The 26,308-nt window shown below is 42.7% G+C and overlaps 1 protein-coding gene across 1 annotated transcript in view; it reads right to left on the bottom strand.

The window, feature by feature from the left end:
- Nucleotides 1–26,308, bottom strand: part of LOC115469072 (ankyrin repeat and MYND domain-containing protein 2-like) — a 93,658-nt gene that overhangs the window by 48,994 nt on the left and 18,356 nt on the right. The window contains exons 3-4 of the mRNA XM_030201358.1: nt 18,485–18,623; nt 6,897–6,995 (exon numbers count right to left, since the gene is read on the bottom strand). Of these exons, the coding sequence (XP_030057218.1) occupies nt 6,897–6,995; nt 18,485–18,623 (238 nt within the window). The remainder of the gene's footprint in view (nt 1–6,896; nt 6,996–18,484; nt 18,624–26,308) is intronic.

The raw sequence follows: 26,308 nt of genomic DNA on the forward strand, positions 1-26,308 counted from the left end.
CTCCTGATGGAGCCTTCCACCCAAGGACAGGATCATCATCATGTACATAATGGCCTTGAATCTGTAACTTGCATACTATAAGGCAATCACCCTACATGATGTGACCTTAATTAGGAGACCAAGATGAATTTCCAAACTGATCTGCTCCAGCAGTCCACAGGCCAGCTTATAGGGAGCTGTAGGATGCTCCTGAGGAGCAGAGTGGTGAATCCCAAAAAGGCTCCATGAGTATTAAGGCCATCCTGGCCTGCCTCACTACCATGCATACTCTTGTCAGGGATAAAATCTGAATGACCCAGACCCTTCCATTCTAGCCAACCATTAAAGAAGTACTGTGGTACCTACAAGGAATAAAGGCACAAATGTTGATCAGGTGCACAGAGCCATAGACCTGAGGCCCAGTGAAGAAGAGGGAGGACCTCAAGCTGAGAGCACCTACTCTGAACAGCACTCCACTTCTTTGCAACCCCCTATACCTTGCACCCTATACTTTTCTCCCAAATTTATATCTGCGGAAAAAAGGGAAAGGAGTCCTGTTCTCCCATGCCCCCAACCTGCTGCACTCATCGTAAAGATACTCTTGTGCTCCAAGAGTAGTGGTGGTGGCAGCAGTGTACTGTTCTAGTCCACCCTAGAACATGACTGAATTGAAGAGGCACTCCCCACTATCCTATGATCCATTTCTCCTCGAAGCTGTTCCTCCAGGAGGGATGAGGAGGTTGCCATTAATTCTCTTTATTTTTTCATATACTGCCAAAGGCAAATGCCATCAAAGTGATTCACAATAACCACAAATTAGAGAATTTACGGATAAAGGAACTACAATATTCATAGGAAAGGTAAAGAGAATGGAAAAAGGAGGTCAGGAGAGGTAGAGATAAAGAGAGAGAGCAACTGAGATAGCATTAGGAAACAAAGAAAGAAAAACAAAGGTTCAGCAGGCTGAGTTGCAACATCACAGGCTCTTAAAATGGAAGGCAAAGCTGGGACTAGATAAATCAGGCGTAGGACCCATAAATTTGTCTGAAAACATGTGTCCTGAGAACTATTTTAAAATCTGAGGAAGACCATAAACAACGTAGGTTGGTGGGGAGAGAGTTTCATAGGGCAGACCCAGAGAACATTGTTTTCTAAAAGTAGCAAGAGACACCAGTTGAAAAGCAGGGACAGTAAGAAGAAGTTGAGCTCCAGAGCATAGTCCCAGGTGGGAGAGTAAGGTATCAGATATTGGGATAGAATTGGAGGGGGGGGGGGGGAGGTGGAATTTAACTGCAATGTTCTGTATGATTTGCAAGCGCCTCAGTTCTCTTTGTTATAATTCATTAAATAGTGCATTGCAGTAATCAATGTTAGTGATAACCAATGCGTGTGAAGATGCAAGGCACATTGGGTTCTAAAAAGGGACAGAGTGATTGAATCAGACGTCTGTAAAAGCATTTAGAGACCACGGATGAGATATGGGCTGAAAAATTAAGGATCACATCAATTACTACCCCCAAACCTTAAAGGAGTCAGAAATGGAAATGGGGCTACCAAAGAGATGTAGACAAGTCATACTACAAGGCATGGGACCACAGGAGAAAAATCAGTGCTTTCATTTTGGAAGGATTCAGTTTCACCTTATGGGACTCGATCCAGGATAAGTTCTGTTCTAATATAGATAGTAATACAGGCTGTGCTATCAAATCAGTAGGATTACAAAGTGCCAGAACCTGAATATCATCAGCATAGATGAAATGGGTAAAGTCAAGATCAAGATCTGTAATAAGTGATGCCAAGTTGGCTCCTATGGCTCCCGCTATAGGAATCAGAGGAATGCCTGGCTGGACAAAGACATTTTCTGTAACTGTTTTTTTTTTTTTTTAAGGAATTTGTTCGATCAGTAGAAAACTTAAACCTGCCTGGGAAAGCAATCCTTTTCTTGGATAATGCACCATCTCATCCTGACGAGGACAAACTGAGAAATGCTGACATTAGAGTGCTTTTTCTGCCTCCCAATGTCACCTCATTGTGTCAGCCAACGTACTGGAAGCCTTAAAGAAAAAAATATCATCATAAGCTTCTTACTACGCTTGTTTGTGTGCTGGATGAAGGGAAAGGAATGATTGAAGTTTTAAAGAAAGTGAACATCAAAGATGTTATCTACTGGATTGTTCAGTCATGGAATGAGTCAAACCTCCAACCTTAGAAAAATCATGCAGAAATTTAATTCATGAGAATGAAAATGAATGAGGGCATAACACTCAACACAGAGCAGCTGAGAAAGATCTCCTTCCTTTGTTACAGAAAATACCGGGCTGTGAAAATACTTGTGAGCATGACATACAAGAATGGATGCAGGTAGACAAGCTAACTGACAATGATGTGATTGCTATGGTGAACGGAAATGAGAATGGAGATGATGCCATTGAGGATACCTCGAGTGAAACTGACCAGTCAAATGTATAAGTCAATCATTGTAAAGGTGTCAAGGCAAGTGAGGTTACACTGGCATATGTGGAACAAGAGGAAGCAACAATTACTGATGTAATGTTATTGAGATGCTGGCACGACCTTGCAGCAAGGAAGAGAAGTATGAAAACAAAAAACAATCACAAAATTTTACAAAGTAATTATATAATTTATGTTTACCAGTTGCATTGCTACTAGGTATACAGTACAGTATATACTCTGTTTTTACAGTTCTGTATTGGTCTTATTTTACAGTATAGCACAGCGATTATGTTTTAGAACTCCAATCATACTGTAGAATGTGTTATAGTGCTGTTAGAAGGATTTTTGAAAATGGGGAACTCTGTGCCTTTGTTTATGCACTGTTTGAGGGGCTACCATTGTTTTCCATATTATTCAACTTATCTGACAATGGGCTGGTGACAGTTACATCAGATAGTTGAGACTGTACCGTATATGTTCAGTAGTTTTTCTGGTTTTTATTTTGTGACTACCATCTTTTCCCACTACCTCTCTTTCATCACCACCAACACCCCTTAACTGTGGCAAAGTAATAATGCTTTTCTGGTAAATACTGGGCACTACCTTTTGATATCATGAAAATTCTTCAAAACAGAAAATCTCACAAGCATGATTTTCTAGTACTAAAGCAATGTTGAACTCAAACCTCCTGGCTTTTTGACTTGACCAGCTCTGCAACTGAATCTATTATCAATTTGGGTGTTGAAAAATAATTCTTATATCAGTTAGGCCCCCTTTTATGAAGCCAGCTAGCGGCTGCCGCTGCAGTAATGCCAACAAAGCCCATTCACTTTGAATGGGCTTTGTCAGTATTACAGCACAGCTGGATAAAAGGGGGCCTTAATTTTTAAGCTCAGCTATACCTTTCCAAAAATCAAGTGTGCAGGTTAATAGAAATCGGAGACAAAAATTCACTATGGCAAATTTAACAGAAAACAAAAAGAACCTTAGCAACAGAATGTAGTTAGCTTAAGCACCCCACTGGCATCTCACAAACAAATTGCTCAGTATTGGCATCTGCTTGCAAGGTTTTCTATAAAGTAACAGAACACCCACCATTTATTTTATTTATATATATTACCTGCTCCATCCCTTATTTTAGGCAGGGTACAAAACAGAACATTAAAAAAAAAAAAACCCCACGACATTCAAGACAAGCAGAAAACTAAAACAGAATAAAGGACACTATAAAATTACTGCTGTTCAAATATGCTGATCATCCTCTCTCCATCCAACCACACAAAGCAAAACTAGGTTATAATTCAAAAAGAAGGAAAAACTCTTGCTTCCTAAATGCAACTGGGGGGGGGGGGTAGTTATTAACATGCATTACAGCCATACTGTGTTACTTTACCCCTTAACACATGTTAAAAGTGCATATTATATTACTACAGTATATTATTGTGTATTGCATAACATTTACAGTATCATGAGATTCAAGATACACAGTAATGAGATGCAAAGTATGCCAATGCAAGCAACCCCCCCTCCCCCCCAAAAACCAAAACTCATTACTAGTACATTGCACAACACAGCTTACCATGAACACCATAAACTGGGTTATTCCTAGAAATAATGCCAGCAAAAAGATGGTTTATTTTTCCTGGCCGGGAGCATCGGGCCACTTCTTTAGAGGGCTGGCCCAACTTAAACCCTCCTGCTGATTCTCCCCCCCCCCCCCCCCCCCAAAGATCCTCCCTTTCCCCAAAAGTACCCCCCCCCCCCCCCCCCCCCCCCATTTTAGGCCTACCTTATTTATTGCGAAATTCTTGGGTTTACTGGTGTCAGGGCAGGAGCAATCCCCAGGAGCACGTGCCCTTGTCAGCACGGAATTCAAAATGGTGTTAGCAACCCCTAGTAGGCTTGCAGTAATATCACTAGCAGTCAAGCTGCTGTATGAAACCCTTTCATCCTCATAGAGCGGGCTGAACCCTAGTGAAGTACTACAACACTACCGTTAAGAGTAATTGACATTCTAAATCTGGCGCTGGCAGGGCAGGAGCTCCTGAGACTTGCTCCTGCCCCAACATCATTAGACCCCAGAGGTTTTTAAAGGTAGGTCTGGGAGGGTATGGGGTGGGAGCTTATTAATGCCCAGCCTCTTGAACATGCTGCCTGGGAGCATCAGGCCATGGTTTTAGCGCCCGATGTTCCCAGGCACTGCACAGTTTGCAAGGATATAAGCTCCATTATTCATGTACAAAGTGAGTGACTAGCCTGCCATACTGAGATACTGCAGGTTAGTCATTACTGTGGGAAATTAGGTTGTGGTAAAAGCCTGACTTTACCATACTGAACACCCCCCCCCAAGTTTTGATCTAAAGATACTTGCAGCAATGCCTATAAAGAAATCACACCTGTTCCCAATGGACTGTAATCATCATCATAATAGAACATCTCGATGATTACATTTCATTGGGAACAGGTGCAATTTCTTTTGTAGACTTAGGCCCCCACTCACACACTTTTGTAGCGAAACTCGACAAGTTAGGAGATTCTTTTCTAACATGACAGTTGTATAATACCTGCAAAAATATGACAAAATTGAGGAATTTTGATTTTTGCCTAATTTTTATTGAACTATTCAAAAAATTACATGCAAAGGTACAGAGTCTAGCTTAACGAAAAAAAAAATGGAAATTAAAAAAATAAACACAGTAATATAGTAATTGATGGCGCAAAGACCAGTATGATTCAACCAGTCCATCCAATAAGGTGGCTAAAGTTTTATCTGCTGCTCTCTATACCTGCCACTCTGGAATACATAATGAAAATATCAATCTAGCAATTTTTATGCACATAAATGGACTTTGGCCACATGCAAGATCATCATCATCATGGCTCTAAAACAATCAGCATAAATATGTAATTATTTGGATTTAGCTCATGCCTCAATATGAGTTTCATTCAGGTATAATCTAAGTTTCCAGCTAATTCAAACATCTTAAAATATGATTGTTTCTTTTTGAGTCACACTTTTGTATGTTTTCATATAATTCCACATATTTCAGTTTTGTCAGTCCCCAAGTGCTTTGAAGTCACAAATGATACCAGGTGCACACACAGGCCTGGACATCTGTACACACCTACTAAACCAGCACATAGGTTGTCAAAGCTCTGGGAACAGCAGTTTCCAGAAGGACTATTCTTAAGGAAGGGTATAAATTGGGATGACTGTTCTGAACTTGTGTTTTGGGTTCCCCAGGAATCAGCAACTTCATATGATCCTTCCCTCTAACCCCTGTTCCCCCAGCAAGATCCTCTCTCACCAGGTGAAGCTGGAATACAGAACTTCCTCCTTGCATATGCTACCAGCTTCAATCTGATGTCTGAACCCTGCAAGGCCCCTGCTGGCACCAGAAAGTAGCAGAAGTGGCAGCAGACCCAGACAATGGGAGTGGCCTAGTGGTTAGGGTGGTGGACTTTGGTCCTGAGGAACTGAGTTCAATTCCCACTTCAGGCACAAGCAGCTCCTTGTGACTCTGGGCAAGTCACTTAACCCTCCATTGCCCCATGTAAGCCGCATTGAGCCTGCCATGAGTGGGAAAGTGCAGGGTACAAATGTAACAAAAATAAAAATAAAACAATCAGCACAGCTTTTGTTAGTGCCATCTCTGGGTGTTTAAAAATACAGTTATTCTGATGGTGGTTGTATGGGAGTAGAGGGCATGTTGAGGGAAAGAATTTTGTTAGGATCTGGGCCGCATTCCCTCTATGGATCAGCCCTCGTTCAGGGTCACACAACTGTGGCAGATCTTGGCCACATCAAACCACACCATTACTTCACCTCCTAGACAGTTGCATGTTCCACTGAAGGAAACAGCATTTTGCAGCCTCTAATCTGCAAAGGTAAAGAGATTCCTGGAAGTTTGAGCAAAGGCTGTGACACAAGAAGTAGGCCGCTATCATAGGCGCTCTTCCCAGGCCATGTAAAAAACTTTGGGAGAGTACAGTAGTACCAAAGATGTTTGGCAGCAACAAAAGCCTGAATCCAACACTACAGTTAACCATGAAAAATACCCCAAATTAAGACAACATATAGTAAATACAACCCATTTAAATCATTTGAGTTTATCACATAAAACGGTTAAATTTAAAACGTATAAAACAGTAACCTCCCTGTTTATTAAGGCATGCTAGTGGCTGCCGTGCATTAGTGCCGACACAGCCCATTCACTTTGAATGGGCTGTGTCACTACTGTCGCCGCGTAGCTTAGTAAACAGGGGCTAAATGTTATACATTTTAAGGATACATATCTGAAAGAATATATAGAAACACTAATACATGAAGAAGCGTATGGTTTCATTAACACAACTTCACTAGAAGTTTCAAGAACTTACTACATTTTATCAGATTAAGAGGTTTAATTTTTGAATTAAAACATAGCTATCATTAGAAAAAAAATATGTCTTGAATACTTTACCAACAAAGGCAGCCATCTGAGCTGCTGTTCTCCCAACTGAGTTGATAGCATCAGTGTCTGCACCAGCCTCTAATATCATCCAAGTAATCTCTTTATTCCCTGAAAAGAAATGGACAGACAGTATTGTGCAACAGTAAAATTTTCACTCCCAAAATTAGGCTACAGAAACTGAATTTGACTGCTGGCATGCCACCATAGGATGGCCATCCCACCATTCCTGCTGAACCATAGATCGTCAGGCTCTGCATCTAGACATTTTATCATTCAAAGGAATTCTTCAGTCTTGTTCCAATTAGTGTCCAGGAATAAGTAAGGGCTGCACTCTCACCTGCCTAATCAGCCAGGATCAGACTGTTAAGTGCCATCTAATCCTGCCTCTAACATACTCGGCTCTCTTCTCTGCTCTCCTGTACCAGCAATTTCCTTAGATTCTTTACTGGCAACGAGTTAACTGCTGCTCTTTCTCCTTGCCCAACCTTCCCACACCCTTTTCCAAGATTTGTATGCAGACTTCGGATACAAACAGAAAATCTGGACAAAGATCTAGTTATAAATATCCAAAAGCTGGGAATGAAAGGTGAGGTGCTGTTGCTGGGAGATTTCAACTTGCTGGATGCAGATGGGAGTGTTCTATCTGCAGAATCGGAAAGTAAAGAGATAGTGGATGTCTTTCAAAGTGCTCTCCTCAGACAAATGGTGACAGAACCCACCAGGGAAGAGGAGACACTGGATCTCATGCTCACAAATATTTTTTTAAAAAAAAAAGTGTGCTGTCTGGGTGGGTGCCCCTCTGGGTAGTAGTGATCATTACACCACATGGTTCGATATAGGATCTAAAGGGGAGTGTAGACACAATAAACTCAAAGTCCTGAATTTCAAGCATGCTGACTTTAATAATATGAGGGAGTACTTGAGGAAAAGAACTACCAGGATGGGAGGATATAAGAAGTGGAAAGTCAGTGGCCCATGCTGAAAGGAGCAATAAAAATGGCAACTGATCTTTATGTAAGGAACGTAAACAAAAGCAAGAGGAAAAGGAAACCTATACGGTTCACCAAACAAGTGTCTGAAGGAATAAAGGCAAAATAGGCAGTATTTATGAAGTCAGAAAAATGCAGAAAGAAAAACATAGAAAACAATACTATATAAAAGTCAAAGGAGTGAAGACAAAAATATGGTTGGTAAAAGTGCAGATGGAAGAAAAAAAAATAACTAGAGAAAGAGGCGACAAGACTTTTTTTCAGGTATACTTGAGAAAGAAGGAATACTAGAAATGGAATGTTGAGACTGAAAGCTGCTGAGAACCAATATGTGGAGAGTGATGAGGAAGAGGCTGACATACTAAACAAATACTTCTGTTCTATATTCACAGAAGAAAATCCTGGAGAAGGACCTCTGTTGGTTAACAAAAACATATTGTGAGTGGAGTAGATTCACACCATTCATGGAAGAAAGTTTTATGAGTAACTGGAAAAACAAAAGTGGACAAAACCATGGGGCTGGATGAGATACATCAGACGATATTAAAGGAACTCAAAGAGGTTTTGGTGGGCTCTCTTAAAAGATTTGTATAACAGAACCTTGGAGACAGGGGACAGGTTCCATGGGATTGGAGAAGGGCAGATATAGTCTGTCCCTCTCCACAAAAATGGTGACAGAGAAAAAGTGGGAAACTACAGGCCAGTAAGCCTCACTTCGGTGATAGGAAAAATTATGGAGATGCTGCTGAAGGAAAGGATAGTACAATTCTTAGAATCCAATGGCTTACAAGATCTGAGGCAACATGGTTTTACCAAAGAAGAATCCACGTCAAACTAATCTCTTTTTTTCAATGCTTATTTTCTTTTACTGAAAAATAACAATAGCAACAGAGACACAGGTTACCATATATATCAACGAACAGCCATAAATCAACCCCACAACAAATAGGGTCTCAATACAAGCACAACTCTTCAGCATCCTTCCCTAATATATCCCAAACCCCCTCTCCCCTAAAAGAAATTCCCTCCCCTTATTATTGAATGATCAAAGAAGGGTCTGGATTCGAAGTCCACTGAACATATGGGTCCCAGGTGTTATGATATCTTGATAGGTGTCCTGTATGCATAGCTGTCAATTTAGACATCAAATGAATATAGTCCAACTTAAGTAAAATCGCTCGAAGACCACGGAGGTGGGGGCTCCTCCATGCTGCCGCCAGAACTAGCTTGCTGGCTACAAACATTTGTGAGACAAGGCGATGAGCAGGCTTCTTCATCTCTGGAGGATTAAAGTGGAGAAGACAATAGCCATTTTCAGTTCATAATTAACATTCGTTACACTAAAAACATGCTTCAAAACCCTGGTCCAGAATGTCTGGGGGGCATGAGGGCAGGACTACCAAATATGGAACATGTCTCCCTCCAGCCCACATTGGCGCCAGCATAGAGCCCCTGATGAAACATCTTCACCAACCGTTGAGGGGTGTAATACCAACAGTAAAGTATTTTGTAGCCATTTTCCACCAGGGCGTTGGAGGTGGACACCTGAAGCAATGACCAAAAAACCTGTTCCCACGGTGCATAATCATAGGACACGCCCCAGGGAATTTTCCCACTTTGATAGATAGTATGCAATGGGCCTACGATATATAAGGAGTAAATCCTAGAGATCCCTCCTCTCCCTCCCCCACCCTCGATTGCTTGCTCAAAGATAAATTTCAGAAAAGCTCAAGTCCCCCCTCGCCCTATGAGTTATAAAATCCCGAAGTTAATAATATTGGAAGGCATTAGAGAGAGGGAGCCCATATTCCTCACGTAATTCTTCAAACAGAAGTAGCACTTCTTTCTCCCAAACCTGGCCTAGCTCGAAGAGGCCAAGACCCTCCCAAGTACGATAGCAAGGATCCAGATATCCTGGGGCAAACCAAATAAGCATATGTGTGAAGTAGGCACGGCCTGGGAAACATCTGTCTCGTATCTTACTCCAGATGATGAGGAGCCACTTAAGTAATGGTGGTGCTCCCTTGATGATCTCTTTAAGGAGGCAACTAGGAAGCCAGGGTATTGCTTTTAGTAAATAATTGTTCAATCTTGTCTGTTCGAGTTTTTTCCATATCTTACCAGCATCCTGGAGCCAGTCCACTAATATTCTAAGGTGGACTGCCTGGTGGTATAAAAGAAAAGAAGGAACTCCCATTCCCCCCTATGCACGCAATTGGCACATCACCTCTCTATGCACCCTTGGGGGCCTTTTTTTCCCAAATGAAAGAGAGCACCCTATTATGCAACCCTCGCATAAAGGAATCTGGTAGGGAGATAGGTAATGCCATAAACAAGTACAACATTTTAGGAAGTAGGATCATTTTCAGTGCGGCAACACGCCCCAACCATGAGATCGTTAAGCTTTCCCATCGATCCAGTTCTAGAAATAACTCACATGCCTTGACAGAGAAATTGGTTCTATATAGATCATCCAAACCTGAAGGGAGTTGTATCCCCAGGTACCGTGTACTTCACTCTGCCCATTGAAAGGGAAACTGCGCCTGTAACAGAGCAATCTGTTGGGCTGAAATGTTTATATCGAGGGCCTCAGATTTACTAAGATTAATCTTGAACCCCGAAACCACACCATATTCCTGCAGTACAGCCGAGAAAGCTAAAAAAGAAGCCGCCGGATCCACCAGGGTGAGGAGTATGTCATCAGTAAAGAGAATGATTCGTGATTCATGTTCCCCACCTCGGGGGCCCCTGATATCTGGATGTCCGCGTATATGTATGGCCAGGGGTTCAACCACTAACGCAAAGAGTAGCAGGGACAGTGCACAGCCTTGACGAGTACTTCAGTTCAGTGAAAAGGTGCAAGAGCACTGACCATTAACTCGGACGGTTGCACTTGGCGTATCATAAATCAACCGGAGCCTATGTGAAAATCGACCAGAGATACCAATTTTATCTAAGACAGCAAGTAAGAATGGCCAGTGCACTTTGTCAAATGGCTTCTCTGCATCCAGTGATAAGAGACAGAGGGGAGTTTGTCAGTTGAGCCTGAGGGATTAACTGTAGGGCCCTACGTCTATTATCAAAGGTTTGCCTGCCATGGATAAATCCTGCCTGATCTTCATGGACCAAAGATGGAAGGTATCGTTGTAGTCGGGAGGACAAGATCTTAGTAAAAATCTTGTAAATCAACCCCCAAAAGGGAGATGGGTCTTTAAGAACTACATAGCTGAGGATCCTTGCCAGGTTTGGGTATAACTGTTATAGTAGCCAGATTCCAAGTTTGTGGCAGGAGCTGTCCCTCGTCAAAAGAGTTAAACACCATCTGAAGCAGAGGGGCCAGCACCCTACCAAACATTTTATAGAATTTGTTAGTGAATCCATCGGGGCCTGGTGCTTTATTATGCGCAAGACCTCGAATTGCCTAGTATATCTCATCCAAAATTAGACAGACAGACAATGCCCGTCCAGCTCCCTCAGTCAACTTGGGCAAGTCAAGTCCATTAAGATACAACTGAATTGCCTCCTCTGATGGACAAATGTCTGGAGTGTAGAGAAGCTCATAATATTGGCGAAACATGCCTTGCAACCTACTGGGATCAGTATGCATAGAGCCCTCATCATCTTTAAGATTAACAATATGGGCTCTAGAGGTCTGCTGCTTAAGTTTATGGGCCAGGAGTCTGCTAGCTTTATTAGCAAATTCAAAATGAGATTGACGAACTTGTAATTGCTCTGAGATGTCAGCTAATTGGAGTTCATGTAATTACATGCGAATTTTGTATGCCTGATCCAGGTGTGGTGGTGGATGAGAGGTGTGTCGATGTAGCAAACCTTCTATAGGTGTCACCTGCTTCCTAAGTGTGTTTTCTGTAGTAAATCGCTCCTTCCTCACGTGGGCCTTCAGTGAGATAAGGTGGCCCCTAACAATTGCTTTAAGGCCTTCCCACAGAATACCCGGTGAAACCTCCCCATTATCATTTAATTGAATATAGTCTTATCTGTTTTTCAATTTGTGAAATGTTGGATAAATCTGATAATAACGAATCATCCATCCCCCAAAGCGGTGGGGCTCATGTCTCCTAAAATAGATGTACCGTAGTTGTAACAAAACTGTGGCATGGTCCGACCAAGTACGTGATAGTATTTGATGTCCATGAACCCGCTTGGGTATAGAAGTGTCACCTAACCAAAAATCAATCCTCGAAAAAGAATTATGCACCGACGAAAAATAAGTGTAATCATGCAGGATTGGATTTGCATGTCACCAGAGATCTGTCAGGTACCATCGCACTAGAAACCTATGTAGCTTCTCCTGATCTCGCTGTGCATATTGGACCCCCAAAGCCGAATTATCTAACTGAGGATTGAGAGTAAGATTAAAATCTCCTCCTATAAACAGGGATCCCTCACCATGTTTTAGGAGAAGCTGATCCAGTTGAGACAGATGTTCCCCATGGTCGGCATTTGGGCCATATACGTTGACCAGGGTGTAAGCCTGACCCCCCAATGAAAAATTTACCAGTAGGAAGCGGCCTCTCTTATCCCTAATAACTTTCCCAATTTGCCATGGCATAGAGTTACTGAAGGCAATTAAAACTCCTTGAGTTTTTGTGTTATCATGATTGGAAGCAAAATATAGATTGGGATAGCTACGATGACAACATAAACGCTCATGGGCAGGTTTTAAATGCGTTTCCTGCACCAGGGCCACATCCGCCCGAAGGCGGAGCAACTCCCGGAACAGAAGCTACTACTACTACTACTACTACTACTACTACTACTATTTAGCATTTCTATAGCGCTACAAGGCATACGCAGCGCTGCACAAACATAGAAGAAAGACAGTCCCTGCTCAAAGAGCTTACAATCTAATAGACAAAAAATAAATAAAGTAAGCAAATCAAATCAATTAATGTGAACGGGAAGGAAGAGAGGAGGGTAGGTGGAGGCGAGTGGTTACAAGTGGTTACGAGTCAAAAGCAATGTTAAAGAGGTGGGCTTTCAGTCTAGATTTAAAGGTGGCCAAGGATGGGGCAAGACGTAGGGGCTCAGGAAGTTTATTCCAGGCGTAGGGTGCAGCGAGACAGAAGGCGCGAAGTCTGGAGTTGGCAGTAGTGGAGAAGGGAACAGATAAGAAGGATTTATCCATGGAGCGGAGTGCACGGGAAGGGGTGTAGGGAAGGACGAGTGTGGAGAGATACTGGGGAGCAGCAGAGTGAATACATTTATAGGTTAGTAGAAGAAGTTTGAACAGGATGCGAAAACGGATAGGGAGCCAGTGACGGGTCTTGAGGAGAGGGGTAGTATGAGTAAAGTGACCCTGGCGGAAGATGAGACGGGCAGCAGAGTTTTGAACCGACTGGAGAGGGGAGAGGTGACTAAGTGGGAGGCCAGCAAAAAGCAGATTGCAGTAGTCTAAACGAGAGGTGACAAGGGTGTGGATGAGGGTTTTGGTAGAGTGCTCGGAAAGAAAGGGGCGGATTTTACGGATGTTGTAAAGAAAGAAACGACAGGTCTTGGCGGTCTGCTGGATATGAGCAGAGAAGGAGAGAGAAGAGTCAAAGATGACCCCAAGGTTTCGAGCTGAGGAGACAGGGAGAATGAGAGAGCCATCAACAGAAATAGAAAATGGGGGGAGCGGGGAGGTGGGTTTGGGGGGGAAAATGAGAAGCTCGGTTTTGGTCATATTTAATTTCAGGTGGCGTTGAGACATCCAGGCAGCAATGTCAGACAAGCACGCTGAAACTTTGGTTTGGATGCAAGGTGAGATATCAGGGGTAGAAAGGTAGATTTGGGAGTCATCAGCATAGAGATGGTAGGAAAAGCCATGGGATGAGATTAATGAACCAAGGGAAGAAGTGTAGATAGAAAAGAGGAGGGGACCAAGAACAGAACCCTGAGGTACGCCGACAGGCAGAGGGATAGAAGTAGAAGAGGATCCACCAGAGTGAACACTAAAGGTGCGGAGGGAGAGGTAGGAAGAGAACCAGGAAAGGACAGAGCCCTGGAATCCAAGTGAGGACAGGGTATCGAGAAGTATGCTGTGATCGACAGTGTCAAAAGCAGCGGAAAGATCAAGAAGAATGAGGATGGAATATTGACCTCTGGATTTAGCCAGTAATAGGTCATTGGAGAAGCTGCCATTGAATATTCAACCCCCTGGCATTCAGGAGCACCATATTAACATCTGCCATTCAAAAGAATAGTACCAAAAGCAACAAGGATGATCCTACATCTCCAGACCCCCACCTCAATATATCACTGCATCCAGTCCCTCCCCCTCTCTTTCACATATCTCCAAAAAAAAAACCTTCCCTTCCCGCCCTCCCCCCTCCCCTCATTCCCATCCTTGCAAGGTGTCACTAGAGAAAGTGCGGTTCGAACATTTACTGACCGCATAACCCACTTAACGATATCAACATAGTGCAACTAATATGAAATCAAACATATGTAGCAAATAACCTTTACAGTTTTAGTCCCAGCATTTTGTAGGTGAAATGGAGGTCCTCAATTACCTTACATCATCCATATCTTCAACAACTAGCTTTCATGACACAATGAAAGTAGGCACTAGTGATGAGTTGTTGTGAAAAAAAGAGAGAGGAAATCTCCAAAGGAGAGCTCAGGTGATCTGAACTGCCGACTGCTGACGTTGTAGACGTTTATGTCCTTTCATCACCCTCTGCCATTTGATAGGTGCGGTCAGAGCTGAGACCTTCGTGGGCTGGCTTGGAGTCGCTGGAGGTTCTGATGGTACCTTCTCTGGTAAAATCTCACAGGCCTCAGATATTGATTTAATTTGGTGCAAGCACCCATCTTTATAAAACACTAATGCAAAAGGGTGCCTCCATCTATAATGGATGCCCAATTCCTGGAGCCTTTGCATGACGGGCCTCAAATCAGCTCTACGCTTAAGCGTGGCCGATGCAAGATCTTGATAGATTTCCACCGCATAGGAGTCCCACTGAAAGTTGTGGGTTTGCCTTGCTGCTTTTAAAACCTTTTAAGTTTGTAATCCTGAAAACAAGCAATAATGTCCTTAGGCATATTATTTCACGGTGAGCCCAATGCTCTATGAGACCGTTCAAGAATGACTGTATTAGGTTTAGGTTCAGGTGATGAGCCATCTGTAGTGAGCAGGGCGCTTACTAAGCACTGAACCACTGATTCACAGCCTTGGTAGTAAGGCATTTCTAGGAGACCCCAAAAGCGAAGATTGCGCCGCCGGATCAGATTTTCCAGATCTTCTAGCTTATCCATCAGCTGTTGCTGCCCAATGTGTAGCTTCATAGTTTTTTTTTTATCCAAAGATCCTAATGCTTCGGCGTTCTCCTCAATGCGAGTCTCTGCCTCCTTCACACTATTGCCCAGTTCACGGATTTCCCCGCACAGGTCATCTCCCAATGTTGCTAGATCCGAACGGACCACCTTTACATCAGTCCGAATCTCTTGCAGCCAGTCTTTCAGCTCAGAGAAGGGAATCACCCCCGCACCTGCATGATCATCTCCCATTAGGTGTGCATCGCTCCGCTCCTGCTCCTCAGATCGCTGTTAGAAAGATAGTGATCCCTGGCTTATAATGTAATCCGAAACCTAGATCCTTTAAGTCCTTTCTTGTTAACCTTCAACTTCATTTTAACTTCAAACTTTTATTTTCCTGAAAATTGAGGAATGGGAAGTAGAAGACTGGGGGCCAGATGCACCAAACTTAACAAGCAAGTAGTAAACCCTGGCATGCACTAAAGACTTTTTTCCGACGACGGTAGCAGCTAACGAAAACGGAATGCAGATGAGCAAATTATGTAGAAACCCTATTGTAATGAGATACACTAACCTTTTCCGATTGCCTTAATGCTGGAAAATCTAACGAGAGGTCTGTACCTGTCGTTGGGGCTGCGCAGGATTGAAAAACTTCTATAAATGTTAAAAAAAGAAAACGGGGAAAAAAGTGCTCGTCAGGGACGTCCTTTATGGACGTGCTTCACTCAGCTGAGAGACCTTGAAGTCTCCCTCCCTCTCAACATTTTCATCAGAACCTTCTTTCTAAAATGACTATTATTCCGAATCTCTTTCTTGTCCCTTGACTCTTCCCTTATAGAATTCCAACCTTTTTCATTTGCGTCCTTTAAAACCTTTCAGTAGTGCCTCAGAATCTGGGATACAATGACGCTTTAGGTTCAGTGTTCTTTTCCTTCCTTCCTTCCTCTGTGAAACTGCTGATTGTTCAGCCAATCACAGCGCGTTTAGCTTCACCGGTGTCAGCTAAACGCGCTGTGATTGGCTGAGACCTGGAGGCAGGGCATAATCGAAAGGGCTGTCCAAAACAGCTGCAGGGTGGGGGGTGGGGGGGAGATCTTTTTTTCTAATTTCTGTTTGTGAAATCAGGAGCTTGATTGCCATGATCAAAACTGCTTTTCTTTTTCTTTTTATTAATTGAAATTGGGAGCTTGATTTTCGTGACAATAGGCTGCAGCAGCCCTTCTTCAAAAGCTGAGGAGCTTGACTTCCAGGACACATATCCCAAGGAGATACTTCTGCTGTATCGTCTTTGGTTTACTTTGAAGGAGATGCAGCAAAGTGAGGTGGGGGGAGAGTTGAATGATTGAACTTTTTTTTCCTAGGGGCGGAAAGTCTTGGCTACTAGTCAGAGACGTCCTTTTTTTTTTTTTTTTTTTTAGTGAAGGACATCCACAAAGCACGTCTTTGGCATGCGTAGAGCAGCCAGCATAACGCTTGGCTGCTGTGCGCATGCTCGACCGGCTGACTGACCGACTGATTTCCGATGGAATAGAGAATACAAGTGAGCTTCAACCAGCAGCTCATTTGCATTCCTTTTCCTTGATGCATGTCAGTTCCTTACCGATTCGCTAAGGGAATCGGTAAGGGAAGGGCTCTAACTATTTTTTAGTGCATCTAGCCCAGTCATGGGATAAAAAGGCATCACAGGAATTCCTTTCTGAAAAGCTGTCAAGTGAAGTGATGTAGTACTCTACAGGGTACAGACTTGTGGTGAACGAACCGAGTCCTGCAGGGATAAGATAGAACAACTTGCCAACGTCAAGCAAGTATTGGCACCAGAGATAAAATCAGTGCCAGACTAGATGACTGTTATTTGTATCTGATGATATTTGATGATGTAACTGTAAATAGTGGCAATAGTACAAGGCTAAATCCCCCTGAAGAGATTCAGTGGAGATAGAGAAATAAAAGTGTGGGGGGAGGGGGAGAGAAAGTGAAAACAATGAAGGCTGTATTCTACCCTAGGCTACAGACATTGCTTTATATTTATGTTTCAATTGTTTCTTTATTCTTGCCCAAGAAAATCATAGCACCCATATCTTAGATAACCACACTACTGTATACCTAAAGTGACAAACATTACTATAATAAGTATCTCTATACAGGTACACTCAATCTTAATTGATCGGATTAAAACAGGCTCTATTTTGGATGCTTGTTAAGTTTTATTTATTTTATTTAAGCATTTATCACTAGTCTTATCACTGAGGTAAAAGAGAGAAACAATTTCAAACAGATATTACAAACATAATGTAAAACAAGATTTAAAGCATCTAAATAAAAATAAGCCCGAAAATCATTAGCCCATTATATCATTTTGGTATTCACTATGGGGCTCATTTTCAAAGCACTTAGACTTAGAAAGGCTCCGCTTAACACAAGACTATCTCTACTTCAGGAAGCAGGTAAAAGCTTGGCTCTTCAACCAGGCCTTCAATGGAAGAAGTAACTAACTTGTTAGTCTCACTCACAAACACTCACGAGTGACATGGGCTGCACATACTGCAGCAGGACATGTTTATCCACTCCTACCCTAGCTGAGATATTTAACCATCTCTCTGACCTCATGTGCAACTTTCTTTAAATAAATCACCTTACTTTCTTACCTACTTGTGTTACTTCTTTGCTTTACCCTTCACTATCAATTATAATGCTCTATTACGTATTGTGTTGACATTGTAAGTAGTATACCATGCTATACTTTGTATTGTTTTTGAATATTTTTACTGCTGTAATTGCCTATTGCTCATGTTTGATTTATTCTTATTGTACACTGCCTTGAGTGAATTCCTTCAAAAAGGCGGTAAATAAATCCTAATTAATAGTAACCTTCGGAACTTTCTAAGACTAAGTGTTTTGAAAATATGCCTCTATGTAACGTTGTAAGTCTACGTGCTTTGAAAATACACCTCTAAGTCTGATAAATTCAATTTTCTCCCATCTAGTGCAGACTTATAAAACTCAAAAATCATATTACATTTTTGTTCATGAAATATGCTATAAAATACCAAAAGTCAAACATGTTTTGAAAGGTACTGAGGGAAACAGCAAGAGCCATAAATGGGAGAGTTCCAAAGATCGTCAAGTCTGTGGGGACCCAGGAGGCCTTGACTGTGCCAACTTCTAGCATTCAACAGTTAATTCACTGGAGCATCTGCTGAACAAAACAGCAGCAGCAAAAAAAAAAAAAAAAAACTCACACTCTAACACCATTCCTTTAACAAATAAAAATGTATATCCTGCCTCTTTAGAATCCACCTAATACACTAAGGCATGCAAATACAACACAGCACTCAATTACCAATTTACCAGAGAGTCCAGCAAACATCAGGGCTGTGTAGCCATGCTCATGTTCATTGCAGTTGACATCAGCACCATGCTGCAACAATAGTCTACACAGACTGGCTTTCCCTTTGTAGGCAGCGTGCATCAGAGGGGTCATTCCATGCTAGAAAATAAACAAAATATATTCAGTTTCATCTTTTTTTTTTTTTAATTTTTTTATTGCTCAGTCTGCTACTTGCCTCGATTCAAAATATTGTACTTCCTGGTTCTAATCTTTCCTCTCAGATGTGAAATAAAAGTTATGGGCAAAAGGATACTTAACCATATTGAAACTTTTTTTTAATGTAATCTTTATTGAGAATAAGCCAAGCAAAATACAAAGAACCACATAAACAACACGAATATCAAAAGTTTTAAAATAACAAATAACCCCCTTGTCACCCCCACACATATATACACATACATATATACAGTGCACTCCATTTAAGTGCACGTCGGATAAGTGCATGCTCTGTTTAACTGTATGCCGTACTTCAGTCCTGTTTTTGGCACCATCAATTTCTATGGGGACAAACCAGTTTAGCGCACCACTGATAAGTGCAAGATTCGCTTATATGCATGGTTTAAGACCGCTCCTCTGCAGGGAAGACTCCACTTAAGCGCACTCACAGAATATGGAAGCCAACTGGCGCGTGACAAAGGGGCGGTAAATTTGAAATCTCATTGGCTAACTGCTACTGGCAGAAGAAGCAAAAGAACGTTGTTAGAGTGTACACTGGAGTCGTCGTCGTCGTCGCACAACTGTAAGACTAACACTGGCTGAATGAATAGAAGTTCTTAAAAAATTAGAAAACAAACAAATTCAAGCATCTATTGCTAAAGAATATGGTGTCAATCCCAGTCAAATTTCACTTATCATGAAGCAGAAAGACCAGCTTCTGGAAGAATGGCAAAACAATACAAATCCACAATGGAAACGTAAACAGGCGGGAAAAGCTGAGGATGTAGAAGATGCACTTCTTCGGTGGTTTTCTCAAGTCAGAAGCAGACAGTTTCCTGTCAGTGGTCCACTGCTTATGGAGAAAGCTAATCAGCTAGCTGAAAGTCTTGGACTAACTGAATTCAAAGCCACTGTTGGATGATTGGAAAGATGGAAGGCAAGGAACAGAAAATTCAAGAAACAGCATGGTGAAAAACAAGACACTGATGACTTTGGTGCTGTTTCAGTTCTTCCTACCATCTTGAACGAGTTTGCACCTCCTGACATTTTCAATGCTGACGAAAACGGTCTCTACTGGCGAGCAATTCCTGATGGAACACTTGCATTCAAACAAGTCGAAACTACAGGAAGTAAAACGTTGAAGGACCGACTTGACGATCCCTTCTTTGCTGCAATATAAATGGGAGTGAGAAGTTGGAACCACTCGTCATTGGAAAGAGCAAACAGCCCTGTTGCTTCAAGAATGTTAAGCGACTTCCTGTGTCATACGAGGCTAACGCAAATTCATGGATGACTGGGGAAATTTGGAAGCAGTGGCTAAAGAAGTTAGACACTAGAATGTGGGCACAAAAGCATCAGATTTTGTTGCTTTGTGATAATTGTGCTGCACACAGTGATGATGTCAGGCTGTCTAACGTCAAGGTGGTCTTCCTGCCACCAAACACTACCTCTCTGATCCAACCTATGGATCAGGGCATAATAGCCAATTTCAAACAACATTATCAGGCTCTTGTGCTATGTCGTCTGATGAGCGTTATGGATGACCAGACTGGCAAGGATAAACGTACTGCTGAACTGGCTTGTAATGTATCACTGTTGGATTCCCTACATATGCAGAAAGATGCATGGAATCATGTTACACAGGCAACCATTGTGAACTGCTACAAGTGGGCAAGCTTTGTTAGGGATGTGGAGAGGGACGAAACAGATGCAGCTGTTGCAAACGTGTCAGATGAACAGGCTATTGACATCCCAGCCGATGTTACTGAAGAGGAGTTTCATCACTACGTAGCTGTTGATTACGATCTACAAACAGTCGACGACAGCAATGATGTCCAGATATGCGCCTACACGAAGGCAATGGCTGATGATGATGATACAGATGATGAAATGAGCAGCAAGGCACATGCTGATGAAATTCAACAACCTCCTGTCACTTTTGCAAGAGCCCTGGAGAGTCTCAACACTGAGCGGGCATATCTGGAGGCCACTGGATGTCAGTGCTATGACAGGTTTTACCGTCTGCCAGACAGTCTATGCAACTCACAGACACAAGAGTGTACAGAGGACTATGACTGATTACTTCAAGTAAGCCTAACGTCAGTTAATGGAGACTGTATACTGTACATATAATAAACAGTACTGTACATGTTTATCAGATGTCAAGTTTCTTTGGGTCACAACGGTTAAGTGCACGCTCCGGTTAACTGCATGTATTTCTTTGGTCCCAGACCTTTGCACGTAAGCAGATTGCTACATATATAAGGGCCCAGTATGTCAATTTGGTTACTCTTAAGAACTGTTTCCATTACAAAAACACGTTTTAACCTTTAGTGCCATCTCACAGCAGAGTGTGGATTACAGGACTTCCATTCAGCTGCAGTCACAAAGCAAGCTGCATAAATTCCACACTTTTAAGATCTTGCATGTATAAGGATCAAACCCAGGACGGTATATATTAAAAAGACAGTTCCCCGCTTAATTCAACATGGACACCTAAAATAGTGTCAAGCTCCCCTTCCACATAACTTCAGAACTTTGATGAAGCCGAATAGTCCCACAGCATATTAGTAAAGTTCCTGTAAGTTCACCCTGTCTCCAGCATAGCGGGTCCCTCTTCAAACCTCTGCGGTGCAACTGTAGAGGCGCAACACACCAGCACATCAGTAATTGCAAGCCATTTTCCTTAATGCATGCAGAGATTGAATAAGAGTTGGTGTTCTGCACCATCTCCTCCCACTGTTGATCAGGAAAGGTGATGGATAGTTCTGTTGACCAACTGTCAAACTGAAGCCTTTTAAATCCATATAATCTAATTATTTTATAAAGAGCAGATATCAAAACCCCTGGTAAGATCAGGCTGGGAACATAAGTCCTCAAATGGACGCATCTTCCGGGGAATGACCTCTTTGCACAACCCAGAGGATAAACACTGCCTAATGATCAAATACAAATAAAAATCGAATCGTTGTAGCTGAAACTGTGTACGTAACTTCAAAAAGATTTCAAATGACCATTAGAGAATAGATGCAGAGGGAATACTAACCCTTTAGCTGCCCAAGAGACCAAAGCCATGTCATAGCAAGGTGTATCCCCCCTCCCCAAAAGAAGGGCCAGTAAGCCAAGGTCTCCAATTTTCACCAAACACAGTATGTGTTACCAATCTCCAGGTCTGCATGAGATGCCTAACAATAGGATTGAGTAGATCAGTAATACATGAAGAGGCTCAAGACCTCCATGGTATTCCCAAGAGTGGTATAGAACGCAAGGACTGCTCAACTTGTACATAGGGCTTTGATGTATTCCCATCTTTCCAATCCCACATAGTAACATAGTAGATGACGGCAGAAAAAGACCTGCAAGGTCCATCTAGTCTGCCCAACAATTTAAACTCATACGTGCTACTTTATGTGTTTACCTGACCTTGATTTGTTTCTGCCATTTTCAGGGCACAGACCGTAGAAGTCATGGACAGATCTGCGCAGCAAGACTGTAGGATTTGAGGTCCAGTACCCCCATCCCCCTAGTTCCTTATGTATCAGTAATACAGCCTGAGATTCAAGGTCTCCAAACCCTCCAAAAAAATTGGGATACTGATGTCTGCCAATGTTGCTGAGGGACAGAAATGGGCAAGGCCTGAAACAAATATAGGCTTCTGGGGAGTATATTAATCTTCTGTATGGAAATTCTTCCCAGCCATGAGTAAGTACCGCTATTCCATTCCCTGGAATAGTCTCAATAATGGGGTGTAATAAATCTGAAATAAATTGTACAGTTTAGAAGTAACCTTGATCCCTAGGTACTTAAGATGATTGGAGACCCATTTGAAGAGAAAATTAGCCTTAGTTTGCTCTAATTCAGAGGGTCCTAAGGAGATGTTAAGAGCATCAGTCTCTATACTAGCCTTAAAGCCTGATACCACTCCATAGACCTTCATCTGTTGTAAAATGACTGGTACGGACAAAGTTGTGAAAGCAAAAGTATCACACTGCCTGCAAATGAGATTTTGTGAAAATTGGGGCCTATAGGGACCTCTGATATCAGATCATCCCTTATACGTTGTGCAAATAGTTCCATAGCTAAGGTGGATAATAAAGGGTAAAGAGGGCAACCCTGCCTAGTACCTCTCTCCAAATCAAAGCTGGGTGTATAACTCACAAGTCTTAGGATTAGTGTATAAAGCATTCAACCAAGTGCAGAAGCCCTCACCCACCCTGAGCTCTCTCAATACTCTGAACATAAAGGGTCAATGCACACGGTCAAATGCCTTTTCAGACTCAATTGCCAATCAAATTGCTGGAATTCTGTGCTTCTACACCACCCAGTTAATATGAAAAGCGCATTTATTATTATTAAAAGTTGGTCTCCCTGTCACAAAACTTTCATGATCAGGATTTATCACAGTAAGCAGCCATGGAGCTAAATGATTTGCTAAAATTTTCAAGACCACATTTAAACAGAGATATGGGCTTATATGACCCATTAACCATGCTGTCTCTTACCCAACTTGCAAAGCATGGTATACCAGCTGTGATTGTCTTGTTGGTATCACAGCCCCTGCACTCAGGGAATTATAAAGTCTGGCTAAAATGGGGGTCATTTTCATAACATATGTTTTATAAAAAGAGCTAGTAAAAAAGGCCCGTTTCTGACACAAATGAAATGGGCGCTAGCAAGGTTTTCCTCGGAGTGTGTATGTTTGAGAGAAAGTGTGTGTGAAACTGTGTGTGTGTGACAGAGATAGAGGTGTGTGAAAGATTACAAGAGGACCTCGTGAGACTGGGGGATTGGGCGTCCAAATGGCAGATGAAGTTCAACGTTGACAAGTGCAAAGTGATGCACGTGGGAAGGAGGAACCCGAATTACGGCTATGTCATGCAAGGTTCCGCTTTAGGAGTTACGGACCGAGAAAGGGATCTAGGAGTCATCGTGGATAGAACGTTGAAATCTTCCGCTCAATGTGCTGCGGCGGCTAAGGCGGCGAACAGAATGTTGAGTATTATTAGAAAAGGGATGGAAAACAAGCATGAGGATGTTATAATGCCGTTATATCGCTCCATGGTGCGACCACACCTGGAGTATTGTGTTCAGTTCTGGTCGCCTCATCTCAAAAAAGATATAAAAGAATTGGAGAAGGTGCAGAGAAGGGCGACGAAAATGATAAAAGGGATGGGACGACTACCTTATGAGGAGAGGTTAAGACGGCTAGGACTCTTTAGCCTGGAGAAAAGGAGGCTGAGGGGTGATATGATAGAGGTCTACAAAATAATGAGTGGGGTAGAGCGGACAGATGTGAAGCGTTTGTTTACGCTTTCTAACAATAATAGAACTAGGGGACACAAGATGAAATTAGAGTGCTGGGCTTGATGGACCTTTGGTCTTTTTCCAGCGTGGCAGTGCTTATGTACTTATGACAGGGAGTGTGTCAGAGAGTGTATGTGAGAGAGTGAGTGTGAGCCCCCACCCCACCTCTCGCAGGGCCCCCCTCCCCGCCCCCACCTCTCTGGTCTCAGGACCCCCTCCCCACCTCCAGCCATCCATGTCCAGCGACCCTCCTCTCCCCCTGCCCCCCTGCAGCTACACTTGTCCAGCGACCCTCCTCTCCCCCCTGCAGCTACCCATTTCCAGGGACCCTCCTCTCCCCCCCCCCCCCCCCACCCCCCCGGCTGACAGGGAGCGGCGCACTGACAGCTGATTCCCAGGCAGGGGGAGGAGTAGGGAAACACGCGTGTTTCTCTACTCCTCCCCCTGCCTGGGAATCAGCTGTTAGTGACGTCATCCTGGCTACGGAGCCTAACTCAGAAACTCCAGGAGCAACGGACACAGGCAGTCCCACATTAGAACGTTGGTGGTGAGAATTATTATATAGGATTGGTAAATCTGTCTAGGCCTGGGAATTTCCCCACAGGAGACTCAATGATTATTAACTCCACCTCCTTAACAGTTATATCAGCATCAAAGGACTGTCGGGCCACCTCAGTAAAGCAAGGAAGACACACTCCTTGTATAATAGGAGTGTATGTTCTCTTCCATTATAGTCTTGTCTCTTGAATGGAGTCGTTTATAGAAATCTAAAAATCTACTCTGAATTAGATCCTGCTTATACAAAAGTTTACCTGTTCACATCTCTAATTTTAGGTATCTGGGCTTACGTACATACATATATACACACATCTCGCCAAGAGCCTTCCTGATTTATCTCCTTTTTTAAAAACATTTGTTGAATTTGCCTCTGCTGATATTCTCTGTCGACTAGCCTCAGAGTGTGCAATTCTCCCTTTAATTTACCCAGTAATTTCCTACCTTTTTGCAGGCCAGTCTTTTGTACATTTTCCTCTACCACCACAATCTGGGATTTAAAGGAAAAAAAAAAAAGGATTCTCTTTTTCTGTCTTTTCTTTTTTCACCTGGGCTCCCACTTTACAAATGTTTCCCTCAGCACAGGATCTGATACTTCCCTACTAACATTAAATTTCATTAAATTCCAAATATCTATCAATCTCCTGCTGTAATGTCCTCCCTTATACGTCTATCCTGTAGGAGACTTTAATTAAGTCTCCAACAGGTCCTGCCCTTAGGTTTAGCAAGCAGGTCAAAGGAACACCACACAGGAGCGTGCTCGGACCATGTGGAAGATTTGACATTAATGTCCACCAATTGGTTCAACCAGTAAGAATCACCCAGTATGATATCTAAATGGGTGTAGCTGTTGTGTATAGCAGAAAAAAAATGAAATTAAACTGTTTTCTCTTGGATATTTAGTATGCCATAGTTCTGTTATTTTAGTATCTTTAAGAAGTTTTGTATAGGCAAGGAACCTCCCCTCTTATCTCTATATATAAAAGGCACCTCCAACGATCTAATTGAAGCCTCCAACCGGAAACGTGAGGTGGCATAGATACCGGGTTTAGCAAGTACACAAAGGAAAAGAGAGTTGCAAGTAAAGCAATTAACTCCTGCCACAGTTGTTTTCTCAGGCACCTGGAGTGGTTGCCCTGGGTGATTAACAAGGTCAGCTGGAGTAAAGCAATTAACTCCTCCCAGAGTCTTGCCCTGGGTGATTAACAAGGTCAGCTGGAGTGCACAGGGAGGGGGGAGGGAGACCCTGGAACTGGGAGGGAGTGATGGGCCGGGCCCCTGGCACACACTCTGATTCTCATACATACACTATCAGACACACTCGCACCCAGTCACACTCTCGCAGTCATACACACACACACTCGCACATTCCTTCTCTCTCACACAGTCAATCTCACACACACTCTCTCAAACATACACACTCCAAGGAAAACCTTGCTAGCGCCCGTTTCATTTCTCAGAAACGGGCCTTTTTTACTAGTATTAAAGGTTACCCTGGATTATGCACAAAATTGAAGTCCCTCCCCCTCTCCAATTAAAGGATAGCCTTGGGCTTCCTCATCCTCATCAACTAGTGTATGAACACAACTCCAAAAATAAATCTGATGATCACTGGGTCCATAAACATTGAGAATAGTAATGTGTGCCCCATAAAGGTCGCATACCAACATTAGAAGCCTGCCCTCCTCTCGTTTCTTATCTAATAGAGAAAGGATATATGCTGGGAAATCAGTATGGAAACCCTACATCTTCTCTTACCATCTCTAGTG

Source organism: Microcaecilia unicolor, chromosome 1, assembly GCF_901765095.1.
Source record: "Microcaecilia unicolor chromosome 1, aMicUni1.1, whole genome shotgun sequence".
In the NCBI taxonomy this organism is placed as follows: domain Eukaryota; kingdom Metazoa; phylum Chordata; class Amphibia; order Gymnophiona; family Siphonopidae; genus Microcaecilia; species Microcaecilia unicolor.